General features: G+C 42.9%; 1 protein-coding gene across 1 annotated transcript in view; it reads left to right on the forward strand.

Moving 5' to 3' along the window:
• The window catches only part of VPS13D (vacuolar protein sorting 13 homolog D), a 272,477-nt gene that overhangs the window by 7,737 nt on the left and 249,758 nt on the right, over positions 1–14,982 (forward strand). The window contains exons 3-6 of the mRNA XM_081491462.1: positions 6,857–6,934; positions 9,301–9,491; positions 9,585–9,665; positions 12,443–12,559. Of these exons, the coding sequence (XP_081347588.1) occupies positions 6,857–6,934; positions 9,301–9,491; positions 9,585–9,665; positions 12,443–12,559 (467 nt within the window). The remainder of the gene's footprint in view (positions 1–6,856; positions 6,935–9,300; positions 9,492–9,584; positions 9,666–12,442; positions 12,560–14,982) is intronic.

The following is a 14,982-nucleotide window of genomic DNA, read 5'->3' on the forward strand; positions in this document are numbered from 1 at the left end:
TTCTATCGTCATTGCGCCAGGCAAAATCTTTAGTTGCGGTATATGGGATCTAGTTCCCAGACCAAGGATTGAGTGCGGGCCCCCTACATTGGAAACTCGAAGTCTCAGCCACAGACCACCAGGGAAGTCCCTCTAATCTCAGCAGTGTCAGACAGAATATATCTTGTAAGGACAACTGTGGGTATCTCTGAAGCTTTCTACCCTGTCTCTTCTTAAAAAGTTTTCTTTATGGCTTTTAACAAGCCTGCGGAGTTTGAGGAATGTTTATCTGCAGAATAGAAACATGTTTTTTCTTTCATAACTGATGTAGTTACTCTATGTTTATGGATCCAGAGCATGCCATAGTGCTTGGCCAGAAAAGTTTTAGAGCCTCGCAGTGCACTGAGAGAATGGCTTTGTAAAAGAGTTGAAAACTTTTTGTTGATCTTGATGACATGATTAAGGAGGGTTTGGGGGCAGAGGATATGAGAGAAGAATGAGAGTGTTATTTCAGTTGGTCTAGAGATATTTACCCGACCAGTAACGCTGAAGAAGCTGATGTTGAATGGTTCTATGAAGACCTACAAGACCTTCTAGAACTAACACCCAAAAAAGATGTCCTTTTCATTATAGGGGACTGGAATGCCAAAGTAGGAAGTCAAGAAATACCTGGAGGAACAGGCAAATTTGGCATTGGAGTGCAGAATGAAGCAGGGCAAAGGCTAATAGAGTTTTGCCAAGAGAATGCACTGGTCATAGCAAACACTCACTTCCAACAACACTAGAAAACTCTATGCATGGACGTCACCAGATGATCAATACTGAAATCAGATTGATTATATTCTTTGCAGCCAAAGATGGAGAAGCTGTATACAGTCAGCAAAAACAAGACCAGGAGCTGACTGTGGCTCAGATCGTGAACTCCTTATTGCCAAATTCAGACTTAAATTGAAGACAGTAGGGAAAACCACTAGACCATTCAGGTATGATCTAAATCAAATCCCTTATGATTATACAGTGGAAGTGACAAATAGATTCAAGGGATTAGATCTGATAGAGTGCCTGATGAACTATGGATGGAGGTTCTTGACGTTGTATAGGAGACAGGGATCAAGACCATCCTCAAGAAAAAGAAATGCAAAAAGGCAAAATGGCTCTCTGAGGAGGTCTTACAAATAGCTGTGAAAAGAAGAGAAGTGAAAAGCAAAGGAGAGAAGGAAAGATATACCCATTTGAATGCAGAGTTCCAAAAAATAGCAAGGAGAGATAAGAAAGCCTTCCTCAGTGAACAGTGCAAAGAAATAGAGGAAAACAATAGAATGGGAAAGACTAGAGATCTCTTCAAGAAAATTTGAGATACCAAGGGAACATTTCATGCAAAGATGGACACAATAAAGGACAGAAATGGTATGGACCTAACAGAGGCAGAAGATATTAAGAAGAGGTGGCAAGAATACACACAAGAACTATACAAAAAAGATCTTCACTACCCAGATAATCATGATGGTGTGATCACTCACCTGGAGCCAGACATCCTCTAATGTGACGTCAAGTGGGCCTTAGGAAGCATCACTACGAACAAAGCTAGTGGAGGTGATGGAATTCCAGTTGAGCTATTTCAAATCCTAAAAGACGATGCTGTGAAAGTGCTGCACTCAATATGCCAGCAAATCTGGAAAACTCAGCAGTGGCCACAGGACTGGAAAAGGTCAGTTTTCATTCTAATCCCAAAGAAAGGCAATGCCAAAGAATGCTCAAACTACCGCACAATTGCACTCATCTCACAAACTAGTAAAGTAATGCTCAAAATTCTCCAAGCCAGCCTTCAACAGTATGTGAACCATGAACTTCCATATGTTCAAGCTGGTTTTAGAAAAGGTAGAGGAACCAGAGATCAAATTGCCAACGTCCATTGGATTATCGAAAAAGCAAGAGAGTTCCAGAAAAACATCTATTTCTGCTTTATTGACTATGCCAAAGCCTTTGACTGCATGGATCACAACAAACTGTGGAAAATTCTGAAGGAGATGGGAATACCAGACCACCTGACCTGGCTCTTGAGAAATCTGTATCCAGGTCAGGAAACAACAGTTAGAACTGAACATGGAACAACACACTGGTTCCAAATAGGAAAAGGAGTACGTCAAGGCTGTATACTGTCACCCTGCTTATTTAACTCATATGTAGAGTACATCATGCGAAACACTGGCCTGGATGAAGCACAAGCTGAAATCAAGTTTGCCGGGAGAAATGTCAATAACCTCAGATGTGCAGATGACACCACCCTTATGGCAGAAAGCAAAGAAGAACTAAAGAGCCTCTTGATGAAAGCGAAAGAGGAGAGTGAAAAAGTTGGCTTAAAGCTCAACATTCAGAAAACTAAGATCATGGCATCTGGTCCCATCACTTCATGGCAAATAGATGGGGAAACAGTGGTAGACTTTATTTTTTGGGGGCTCCAAAATCACTGCAGATGGTGACTGCAGCCATGAAATTAAAAGACGCTTACTCCTTGGAAGAAAAGTTATGACCAACCCAGACACCATATAGCTGAGACATTACTTTGCCAACAAAGGTCCATCTAGTTACAGCTATGGTTTTTCCAGTAGTCATTTATGGATGTGAGAGTTGGACTATAAAGAAAACAGAGTGCTGAAGAATTGATGCTTTTGAACTGTGGTGTTGGAGAAGACCCTTGAGAGTCCCTTGGACTGCAAGGAGATCCAACCAGTTCATCCTAAAGGAAATCAGTCCTGAATATTCATTGGCAGAACTGATTTTGAAGCTGAAATTCTGGCCACGTGATGCGAAGAGCTGACTCATTTGAAAAGACCCTGATGCTGGGAAAGATTGAAGGTGGGAGGAGAAGGGGATGACAGAGGATGAGATGGTTGGATGGCATCACCAACTCAGTGGACGTGAGTTTGAGTAAACTCCGGGAGTTGGTGATGGACAGGGAGGCCTGGCGTGCTGCAGTCCATGGGGTCGCAAAGAGTCGGACACAACTGAGCAACTGAACTGAGCTGAACTGAGAGATATTTACAGATACTTTGGGAGATGCAAAGCAAGGGTATGAGTTTTGTAGTCAGACTGGGTTCGAATCCCAGTTCCTTCACTTAGACCAATAACTTGGGCAAATTACTCAAAATCTTTTTTTCTTCATCCAATTTTACTGAGATATAATTGATACCAAGTCCTGTATAAGGTTAAGGTGTACAGTATAATGATTTGACTTACATACATCATGAAATGATCATCAGTAAGTTTAGTGAACATGCATCATCTCATTTAGATACAAAATTAAAGAAATAAACCTTTTTTCTTGTGATGAGAGCTCCTAGGATTCAATTTTGATATACAACATATATGTTAACTCTACTTATCATGTTATACCTTACATCCCTAGCACTAAATTACTCAAATTCTTAATGCTTCAGTCTCCCTTTCTGCAAATTGGAGAGAATATTCCCTGTCTCATGCAGTCCTAAGGACTGAACCCATTAATGTGGGTCAAAGAGCTAGAACTACTCTTGGCATTCAGTGGGCCCTCAGTCAGTGTTAGTTATCATCACCATTTGAGCATCAGTATTATGACTGGCTGGTGCATTGGACTTCAAGGATAGACTGTGCACACATGCATGCTCAAAGCAATAAAAATGCAAAATAGCATAGGAGAAGTTGAAGGACAGAGACAGCACTTGTATAATATTTCATTTGTTCAGTCATTCAACAAACACTGAGGACCTGCTTTGGGTAAGACTCTGTGTTATGGAATGACACAAAAAGGGGAGACAGTAGAAAATACTTGGAGCTCAGGCATAGGGTCTAACCCTAGTTCCACCACTTTACAGTTGTTTGTGACTGTGAGCAAATTACATAAAAGCCTCTTCTTCCCCAGCACCGCCCCCTCCCCCCCTCCCCGACACACAAACACACACACCTCCCGCCTTTTCTTTCGCTGTAACATGAGGCTTGTGGAATTTTAGTTTCCTTACCAGGGATTGGACCTGGGCTCTCAGCAGTGAGAATGTGGAGACCTAACCACTGGACTGCCAGGGAATCCCCACCCCCTCTCCCTCTTTCCACCAGAGATCAGCCAGGCCTGGTATGAACTCTGGCACTACCACTGACCAGCTCTGTTACTTGTAAGCCACTGCTTATCCTCTAAGCCTCACTTTTCTTATTTTAAAAGTGAAGAAAGTAATACTTCGTTATATTTTTGTGAGGATCAAATTAAGAAATGCATATGAAGTGCTTGGTACATAGTAGGATCTCAGGGTACTATCATCATCATCATTATTCATATCATCATCCTAGCTCCCTCCTCTGTAGTCCCTGTTCTTAGAGAGCTGTTAACCTGTCTGGGAGGCAGAAATGAGTGTACAGTAATAGAAGCAGTATGTATTATGTTGTTACACTAGAGATCCAACTGTAATGCAGTGGGAGGAGGATCATTCATCCTGTCTGGAGGACTCTGAGAAAGCTATTCTGGAGGTGACTGTAGAGTGGGTCTTGCAGGGTTTTGGTAGATGGCCCGAACTGGGTGACCACCTTCCAGCAGAATGAGGCCTGTGAGTGGAGGCAGAAGGTGGACACCTGCAGGGCATGTTCAGAAGCTTTGAGGCCAGAAGGTAGCAGCTCAGTGCTGAGTCAAGGAGTTTGAACTTTGGGCTGTGGACATACGTTTAGATTCCCCCTCCTTTTCTGTTTTATAAGCTCTGAACCTCAGGTTGGCCCTTTAAATGAGGTTGACTTTCCTAGAGCCCAGGGAGGAGGATTGAGTGGTCATTAGGTATTTACTCTAAATTCACCCTAGTTCTGGCTTCCCAGGTGGCCCAGTGGTAGAGAATCCGCCTGCCAATGCAGGAGACCTGGGTTCGATCCCTGAATTGGGAAGATCCCCTGGAGTAGGAAATGGCAACTCACTCCAGTATTCTTGCCTGGGAAATTTCATGAACAGTCCTCTGTAGCCTGGCGGGCCACAGTCCCTGGGGTTGCAAAGAGTTGGATGCAGCTGAGTGCACACGCATCACACACTAGTGCCTGGATTTCTTATTAATCTGAGCTGAGGAATTTCGGCATGCGAGAGCCATCCATAAGTAAGTCTGCAGATTTCCTGCCTGGAAATCAGCGAACATTATCATCTGTAAGATGCTCACCTATGCTGGGTGCTTTGTGGTCTGGTTGCTTGGAGGGACCTTTCCCGGCAGGGCTGGTTGTGGGTGGGGAAGTAGGGAGCCTTTGATCTGTATTTTGTCTGATTCCCTTGTTTTGGACTCTCTGTAGGCTGCCTTTTCTCTTCATTTTTGCCTCTGTGTCTTCTTTCAAGACCACTTTCTTTGCTCTCTTTGCTTCAGCTTCTTTAATTGTTCATTGCGTGGATTTCCTGCAAGTCCAGTTCTCCATGTGGTACAGCAGCCATGGAAACCTGGGGCTGTCTGCCTTTGTGACAGATTTGGGTGTTGAAAAATAGGGCAAGTGAGTCAAATTGCAAATGTTGCTCTTTAAAAGAAGAAACTATATGGTTTCCTCCCTTTAAGTCAGTTTCAACTGATAAGGAATGTTTCACATTATTTTCCCCTAATGATCATTTTCTCCCCAAATGTGGATATAGGGTTGTTTCTGGGCTCTCTGGGACAATTAACTTCTCCTTTTGGTTCATCTTAAGGTGTGTGGACCCCTGTGTGGACAAGTGTTCCTGCAAACATCTGAAAAATAAGTTGGGTCCATTTGCTCAGAATCTACCCAGATGCTAGCTTTGAATACTTTAGATGCCAGTAAGGCACATCTTAATCATTCAAAGGGGGAAGTAATCAGGTTTCTTCTATTAGTTTGTCTTTGGAGGAAAAGACTTGCTTTCCTTTCTTCTGAGTTCTCTTGCCAGCTAATGGTTGCTAGTTGTTGTTGTCTGTACTTTCTGTTCTTGAAAATATAGTTCAGACAGATTTATATGACTCAGAAATCAACTTTGTTGCGCAAACAACTTCATAAAACTATGGCTGTGTCCCAAGCTTTTTGAGGGTGGGGATGCTGCCTGCCTTTGTTTATAATCCCAGTGGCCTGCACCGTGCCTTAGGCACAGGGGAGGGTCACTTCCGTAGCTTCGGCAGTGAGTGTCACCCCCGTGACTGTCCCTTCAGTCTGCTTCTAAGACATCTAGTACTTTTGGGTTTAAGTGATGGTAAAAGCTGGGGCTGAAAAGGACCTTGAGCAGTGGTCCAGTTCATGCCTTTGCTCATTACTCTGCAAGTGAGGGTGAGAAGGAGAACCTGTGAAGGTGGGCTTTCCAGAAGAGAGAATGTATTTCCTTCTGATGACCAACTTTACTGAACTCACAGGAGCTCTTAGACATGGTGTGGAATATATCATTTTAGGAGGGCGGGCAGTGGATGAGGAGAGCTTGTTAAAAAAGGCAAATTTATGTTTCAATTTCAGAGATATCTGGGTGGGGAAACCAGGATCTGTGTTTTATCCCAGGCGATTCAAATGTTAATGGTCCTTGGGTGAATATTAGCCTAAACTTGGGGCATGTAAACTGGCCACCTGGCCAGATCCCTCTGCAAGCTGAGAATGGCTTTTCCATTTTTAAAGACTTGTAAAGAAAAAAAAGAAGGAGAGAATACACAACAGACCCTGTAAGGACTGAAATATTTACTCCTTGGCTCGTTAGAGTCTGATCCCTGCCCTAAACCCTTCATCTGCTGGCAGGCTTGTATGTCAGAGTGGGCAGGCCAGGACATCAGTACAGATAAAGCACAGTGGTAGGTACAGCCTGGGCCTCCATGGGAAACTCTCCCTTTACTCTTCACTGATTTGCACACAGTAGGCACCTACTGAATCTGTTGGATGGACATGTTATGGTGTTTTTATTTTTTAGGTGCTGTTGAATTAGAAAACTTGCCTTTAAAGAAAGATGCCTTGAAAGAACTGGAATTACCATTTGAGGTCAAAGCTGGTATGTGAAACAAGGGAGAGGGAGGCAGTATTACATCATTTGGGATGTGAAAACTGAGAACCCTTGCGTCTGGCTCTGTGGGACCAGGAAGAGGCAGAATAGGAGTTTCGATGAGTCTTCAAGTGTGGTCCCTAGGCTGCTAATGTCAGGATGCTCTTGGGGTGGTTGTAGCCCCCAGACTCACTGAATCAGAGTCTCTGAAGAAGTGTCATTGAACCTGCATCATTTTTTATTTATTTTTTGAACCTGCACCTTTACTAAGCTCCCCAGGTGGTTTTTAAAAGTCTGGGAACTTCTGTCTTAGATACAGGAGCTTCTTATTTTCAGAGAGTTCATTATACATTTTGGGCTTCCCCAGTGGCTTAGCGGTAAAGAACCTGCCTGCAATACAGGAGGCATAGGAGACTCGAGTTCGATCCCTGGGTTGGGAAGATCCCTGGAGGAAGGAATGGCTACCCACTCCAGTATTCTTGCCCAGAGAATCCCATGGACAGAGGAGCCTGGTGGGGTATAGTCCATGGGGTCACAAAGAGTCAGACATGACTGCAGTGACTGAGCACAGCACACACATTTTGCATATTACTGAGAGACAGTTGACTCTGTTGAATGAAAGGTGGGCCTGGGAACAGTATGCTTGGGTTTCTATTCCATATCTGCCATTTTCTGGCTGTGCAACTTTGGGGCAGTTCCCTCACAACTCTGTGTGTGCTTCCTCATCTTTAAGATGGGATGATTGTAGTTACATCATAGGGTTGTTGAGAGGAATACCCGAGTTAATGCATTAAAATTACTCAGTACAGTGCCCAGCAGACTCAGTTAACGTTTGCAAGTATTATTGGAGTCTTGCAGTTACTAGATTTGGTAAAGAAACAAGAATTGTCACAGAATAAAAATATTCTCTATTAAGTGACCACGCATAAAATTAGTCTCTCTTTAGACACTGCTTGTCATTGACCAGTAGCCTGTTGATGTCAGTCAGTCTTTCCCTTATTTTGAGGGTACATATATTATAATAAAGTGTACATACAATGCAAGTCAGTTGCTAGGTGAAATAAAATGGAAATTTTGCAAGAGATTTAGGCTTTCTTGAAGTTAGCTCAAGTCATGGGTGAACTGCCAGAGTCACAAGCAAAGGCAGTGACAAGTTAGAATCTGAAACAAACTCTCAAGAATGATGACATGGTGAATACTGCCAAAGAGTTCTTAATTGAATATCAAAGGATTAAGAGAGGCTTTTAGGGAAAATTGATGTTTTCTAATGTTTTGGCAAAAATGACCCTTGTTATGCTTGCTCTGCCAAAATGGAATGTAGCAGAAGTTATGTTTTGCTGTCATATAATTGTCCTCCCAATTAATTAAGATTGGAATTGCAACTGTGCACTAATTATTGTTAGAATTCTTTGTTGTGAACATTGGTGTGTGGTTTCAGTTTATAATATAAATTTTATTAAATGTAAGAACTGACTTTCGTTTTTCTAGATAAAGCCAAAATTATTTTTTCATTATTTGTTGTGACATATATCTTCATTTGTTACTGGGTTACACAGCTGATCACTTGGTGTCAGTGATACTCTGTTATCTAAATATAACAGATTGCTTCTGCTCGAATTCTAGATTTTAGGCAGGCATGATCACACTCTGCTAACGTTCTGCTTTACGAGGTAGACTGTTAGTTGGGCTGTGTGGATCTCTAAGAGATCCCTTAGGTCAGACGGTTCACATGCTCTCATGCTTTACTCCTTGGTGGTGACTTGCCTCTTATTAATTGAAGTGAAAGAACCCTTGTGTTCTGGGAGGCTTGGCTAGAAATGGTAGAACTTGGGAAATATGTGTCACAGTTCTCCCAGGCCATTTAGCTCTCCCATCAGTCCGAGGTCTCATAAAGAGTCAGAATTCCTTCTCAATAGAATTCCACCGCAACATGACCAACGTTTCAGTCGCTGTGTTCGAAATTGGGTGTGTTGTGAGTCTGTTAACTCCCTGTAAGTACCTATCAGCCAGCTAATTAATAATGAAGAAGAAATGAGTTGTGTGCCCACAGGCTTGCGCAAGTGCCATGGGGAGAAAGAAACCCCAGGGAAATTTATGATGTAGTCCCATTGGGGAAAAGGTAATTTCCAGAGCAGAGATGTTGCATTTGATATGAAAAAGTTACACTAACCTTGTTCCAGTTTCTACTTTATTATGCCTTTGTTCTTACAGCTCTCAGCCTAGTAGTGTTTGTTTCACATGTAGGGAAACTGGCTGCTTGTTTTCTTAAAAAGTAAATGGTAAAAATAATAATACTCCTTAAAGGACACTAGAAGAATACAGAAAAAGAGAATTAAACACGTGTCAGACATTTAACAAGACTTTCCTCTTCCCAGGCTTAATTGGGAAAGTGACCCTTCAGATTCCCTTCTACCGCCCCCATGTGGACCCTTGGGTGATCTCCATCTCCAGCCTTCATTTAATTGGAGCCCCAGAAAAAATACAGGATTTCAATGATGAAAAGGAGAAGCTGTTGGAAAGGGAGCGCAAGAAAGCTCTCCTTCAGGCCCTGGAGGAAAAATGGAAGGCAAGGCAGAAAACCTCTTGGCCTGAGAGCGGTGGTGGTGAGACTCGAAATCAGCAAAGCCCTGGATTCTAACACCAGCTCTTTCCTTTGTAGAACGAACGCCAGCAGAAAGGGGAGTCTTACTGGTATTCAGTCACTGCCTCAGTAGTTACGAGGATTGTGGAGAACATTGAAGTAAGTCCTAATGGCTTTTACAAAGTATGAACACGGAAGGGACCGCTCAGGCTTAAATGCGTTTCATGTCATGGTTGCTGGTTTCTCGTGGGTGTAACTGATCACAGAGTGTCTGCAGAGAATGCTGACTGCTCAGGTGTGCCTTTTCCTAGGCATTGTTGGTGGGAGAACCTGAAAAGTGAGTCAGACACAGGTTTTTCTTGCTTCAGTTAGTGTGAGTAGGAGTTTTAATCTCACTGACATTTCACTTCATTTTCTTTTTGAATACGGGAATGCCACTTGCTGAAGGATATACCTCCTAAGAAGACAAATCCTGTATGGTTGCAGGGCAAATCACTTAATCTCTCTGGTCTCAGTTTCTTCCTCTGGACAAGGAGAGCGGTTGGATATGGTTTCCAGTTGATTACATAGTGTGTTGTGAACACCTCTCTCACCGCCGTGTCTGGGGTCATGTGATGAGTTACAGTGCTCGGCTGCTGGCTATATTTTCTGCTTTAATTACCATTTTGTTTTGTCCTCAAAACCAAGAATAAGGGTTCATACTAATTTTCAGGAATGTCATAAGAATCAGCCCATACTTATCAACTCCAGGGTTTTCATACAATGCTGTGTGACAGGCCACATGTTTTTTTAAGGTGCTCCCCCCCCCCGCCCTGCCAAAAGAATACAATCTAAGGTTGCTAGATTCATAACTTTGGTAACGTTGGTAAAAAGATCAGTATATTTGAGGTGACTGCTTTGAATTCTTTTTCAGGCAGTTATTTATCTCATTGATATTTTAGATATTGTCATTATTTTAATTTTATTTTTAATAATAATTTTGAGATTTAGTTCACATACCATAAAGTTGACTATTTTAAAGTGTACAAACTAGTGTTTTTTGGTATCTATACAAAGTTGAGCATTGATCACCACTATCTAATTCCAGAATATTTTCATTATCCCTCAAAGACGCTCAACTAGCAGCCACTTTGAATTCCCCTCTTCTCCAGCCCCCTGCAATCACTGTTGTACTTGATGGATTTGTGTAGTCTGGACATTCCATATCAGTGGAGCTGTACACTACTTGGCCTTTTGCATCTGGCTTTTTGGCATAATGCTCCCAAGGTTCATCCATGTTGTGGCATGTATCAGTACTTGATTCCTTCTATGACTGAATAATACATTCCATTGTATGGATTGCCAAAGATGAACAAAGCTGGAGTGAAGTTAAAGTGGTGAAAACAGACTTTATTCAGTGACTCCTGACAGTAGGGGAAAGAGCAGAGCTCCATTCCAACTTGTACAGAGGTGACCAGGCTTTTTAAAGGGAGAATGAGGGTGTGTGTGGGGGGGCAGGGCTCAGGAGGAAAATTACAAAGGGTTGGTCAGCGTGGATGTGCTTAGGTCAGCTGTGTCTGCTGGCTGGACTTCTCTCCTTCCATAGAGATGGGTGACCGAAGCCCCTTTCTTTCTGATGATTGCATTTCAAGGGAGTGGCTTTTAGGTCCTTGAGTTGTAGGAGATACATCACATAGGGACAGTGAAAGGATTCGCAGCTGTAAGCCCTTTTTGATAAATGCTCTAAGAAAAGGGAGGGGAGTGTGTGCTGTTGTCAGGTGTTGGCTGGAGCAGGCAGCCCTGAGCTTTTCCACGTAGGAACTCAGGAAGGGGATGGAATGTCTGTCCCAGGGATCCAGCCTGCAGCTGCTAGAAGCCTTCATTAAAATTTCAAGTCTTTTAGTGGAGGTGTTTGAAGGGAACGCTCATACTTAGAGTTTTTGCAGTTCTCCGGGTAGACCACATTTTGTTTATCAGTTTATCAGTTGGTAGATATTTGGGTTGTTTCCACTTTTTGGCTCTTAGGAATATTGCTGTTGTAAACATTCATGTATCTGGTTTTGTGTGAACATGTTTTCATTTCTCTTGAGTACATACCTAAGAGTGGAGTTGTTGAGTCATATGGTAACTATATGTTAAATTTTTTGAGGAACAGATTTATAGTTTCACTGGTAACGTGTGAACATTTCAGTTTTTCCACATCCTGACCGGCACTTGTTATTGTCTGTCTTTTAATAATAGCCATATTAGTGGGTATGAAGTGATACCTCAGTGTGGTTTTGATTTGCATTTCCTTAATGGTTAATTTTGTTGAGCACCTTTTCAGGTGCTTATTGGCTTTTTGTTTATCTTTTGGAGAAGCATCTATTCAAACTCCTTTTCCATTTAAAAAAATGAATTCTTTACTGTTGAGTTGTAAGAGTTCTTTATATATCTTGGATTCTCATCCCTGTCAGATACACATGACTTAAAAGTGTTTTCTCCCATTCTATGAGTTGTCTTTTCATGGTCTGTTATTAAAGCAGAGTGCTTTTTCAGTACCCCCACTGTAGAGGCATGGGGAAATAAATAAGGTCAGAGTGGAAATGCCTGCTCGTGTTCCTGTGTCCAGGTTTGAGGGCATAGGGACCAGATGAAGATATCATAAGAGAGGGAGGGCCGGTTATCTAGATACAGTGGTACTACTTTAGTTCAGTGTTTAAGGTGTTTTCTGAAACGATTCCATGGAAGTACCATTAACTCTCTTCTTGAGTTGGCACTAATCGAAAGAAATGTCATTCATGTCAAGTTTGTGATTCTAACTCTTGGGAACGTGGAGTATTGGGTGTGTGTGTGACATAAGCGTTGGTGTAAAATACCTGCTGTGGTTTATTTAAGTGGCTCAAGCACAGTTTGACCCCTGCCTATAGTACTCTACCTGCTGCAATTGTCTAAATGTATTTTTTTCCCTCCTGCAGTTAAAAATTCAAGATGTCCATTTGCGCTTTGAAGATGGTGTTACCAACCCTTCCCATCCTTTTGCATTTGGCATCTGCATTAAGAATGTATCCATGCAAAATGCCATGAATGAGCCTGTGAGTATGAAACACAGCTGCAGACCAGGAAGAAGGCACCAGGTCTGGGGCATTTGGGGCTGTGCCTTGGGTCCTTTCGTGTTCTGTGAGATCACCATCTTTTTCTCCATGTTCTTTGGCAGGTGTGGATGGCTTTTGTGTTAATTTCCTCTCACCTGTCGTTGTTTCACTCATCCATCAATGTTGGCACATTTTACACATGAAGAAACTGAGGTGCAGACAGGATCTCATTTTTGATTTTCTTCTGTCCTTATGTGCACTCTTGGGGTACACTCACTCTGTTTCAGGGTTTTGTCAGCCACCTGTGAATATGTGCCAACAGCATCCACATCTTGAAAGCCATTCTCCACCCCTCTTCTGGCCTTCAGATTCAGGGTCTTTTCCTATGGGACGCCTCTGTGGTATTTTGTTGTTTAGTCACTCAGTTGTGTCTGACTCTTTTGCAACCCCATGGACTGTAGCCCACCAGGCTCCTCTGTCCATGGGGTTCTTCAGGCAAGAATACTGGAGTGGTTTGCCATGTCCTGCTCCAGGGGATCTTCCTGACCCAGGCATCGAACCCATGTCTCCTGCATTGGCAGGTGGGTTCTTTACCGCTGGTCCATCATGGAAGCCTGTGGTATTTTAGGCTTGTTATAATCAAAATGATCCCATTATATTCCGGCTGCCCATTTTGCTTCCCTGAAACCAACTTGTTTCCTTTTTTTCTCTGACATGTTACTGCATGTTACAAACAAACACATGAAAACTGACTTTTGAGCCCTTTTTGTGCCAGGCACTATTCTTAGTGGTTTACTTGATCTTCTGCATTGAATTCTCATTACTCTTCACCACCACTGTTATCCTGCTCTGCAGCCGAGGACACTGGGGAGCCCGCAAAGCCTGAATATCTGCTCTCTCCGGCCCTTTACAGAATAACCTTGCCTCCCTCGCTTCAGACCACGTGTTCTCACCCATGACACTCGTCTTCAGACACCTGTGCTCATTTCGTCACTTCTTATTCCACAGCTTCCGTATCCATTTGGTCACAACGTCCTACCAGTTTTCCCTGCAAGGTGTCTCAAACGTGGCTCTTCCTCTCCCCCTCACTTCGACTGTCTGAGTGAGGATCCTGTCAGCTTCTGCCTTAGTCAGTAAGCACCTGACTTCCGACCCTGCCTCACTTCTGTCCCAGGCTCTTGATTCGCCCTGTGCCAGGGCTTCTCAGCCTTTCCCACATCCCGGCATACAGAGGAGAGTGGTGGTGTTTGTATAGGGCACGGGGGTAAGTGGATGTGGCTGCTTGGGGCTGGAGGTGCCCTGCTCAGAGCAACCAGGTACAGTGGATCCTCCAGCAAGATGGGCTTGAACACTGTGGGTCCACTTGTCCACAGACTTCTTTTAAAAAACATTCCACAGTATCACATGATCCTTCAGTGCAGAACCGTGAATAGGAGGGCTGAGCAGAAAGTTATATGAGGAGTTTTGACTGCAAGGAGGGTTGACGCCCCTAACTCCCAAGTTGTTCAAGGGTCACTGTATTCCTGAACTGTAGTTTGATCCTATAGACTTGCTTGTTATCTAGACACTCACGACTCCATTTGGGGAATAGGGGAGCTCCACCTTGCACTGTTGCCAGGGTTCTCTTTCTAAAACACATAGCTGGTCCTGGTACATGCCTACATCAAAGCCCTCAGTGACTTCGTGTCCCTTCAAGTGTGACATCCAAACTCCTTAGTACGACAAACTTCTTACTGTATCGGTTTCCTTGGGCTAGATAACAAATTAGATGACAAACTAGATGGCTTCTTTAGTGCTGGAGGCCAGAGTCCAAGGTCCTTGCTTCCCTTGGTTGCCTTGGCTTGTGGGTACATCACTCCAGTCTCTGCCTCAATTTTCACATGGCCTTCTCCCCTGTGTGTCTGTTTCCTCTTCTTTTAAGGACACCAGTGATTAGATTAGGGCCCACCCCAATCCCCTATGACCTCATTTTTTTTTCCCCACAAAGAATTCGACAGTTTTAATCATATAAAATAAAATACAATGAAAAAACATATTGCTCACGGTCTACCCCAATCTAGATGACCTTATTTTTTTCCACAAAAAGTTCAGTTTTAATCATATAAAATATAATAAAAGCCATATTGATCTTCTTTCTAATTGTTTTAGGTGTAAGGTTAGGTTGTTTATTTGAGATTTTTCTTGTTTCTTGAGGTAAGATTGTATTGCTGTAAACTTCCCTCTTATAACTGCTTTTGCTTCATCCTATAGGTTTTGGATTGTTGTGCTTGTATTTTCTCTAGGTATTTTTTGTTTTCCTCTGTGATTAGTATGACCTTATTTTAATCTGATTACATCTGCAATGACCCTATTTCCTAGTAAGTTCCCCAACTCACAGGTTCTGGGACAACACAAATTTTGAGGGGTGCATGGGGAGCTTTTCA

The sequence above is a fragment of the Giraffa tippelskirchi genome, chromosome 5 (assembly GCF_054371585.1).
Source record: "Giraffa tippelskirchi isolate mGirTip1 chromosome 5, T2T-mGirTip1v1.2.pri, whole genome shotgun sequence".
Lineage (NCBI taxonomy): Eukaryota > Metazoa > Chordata > Mammalia > Artiodactyla > Giraffidae > Giraffa > Giraffa tippelskirchi.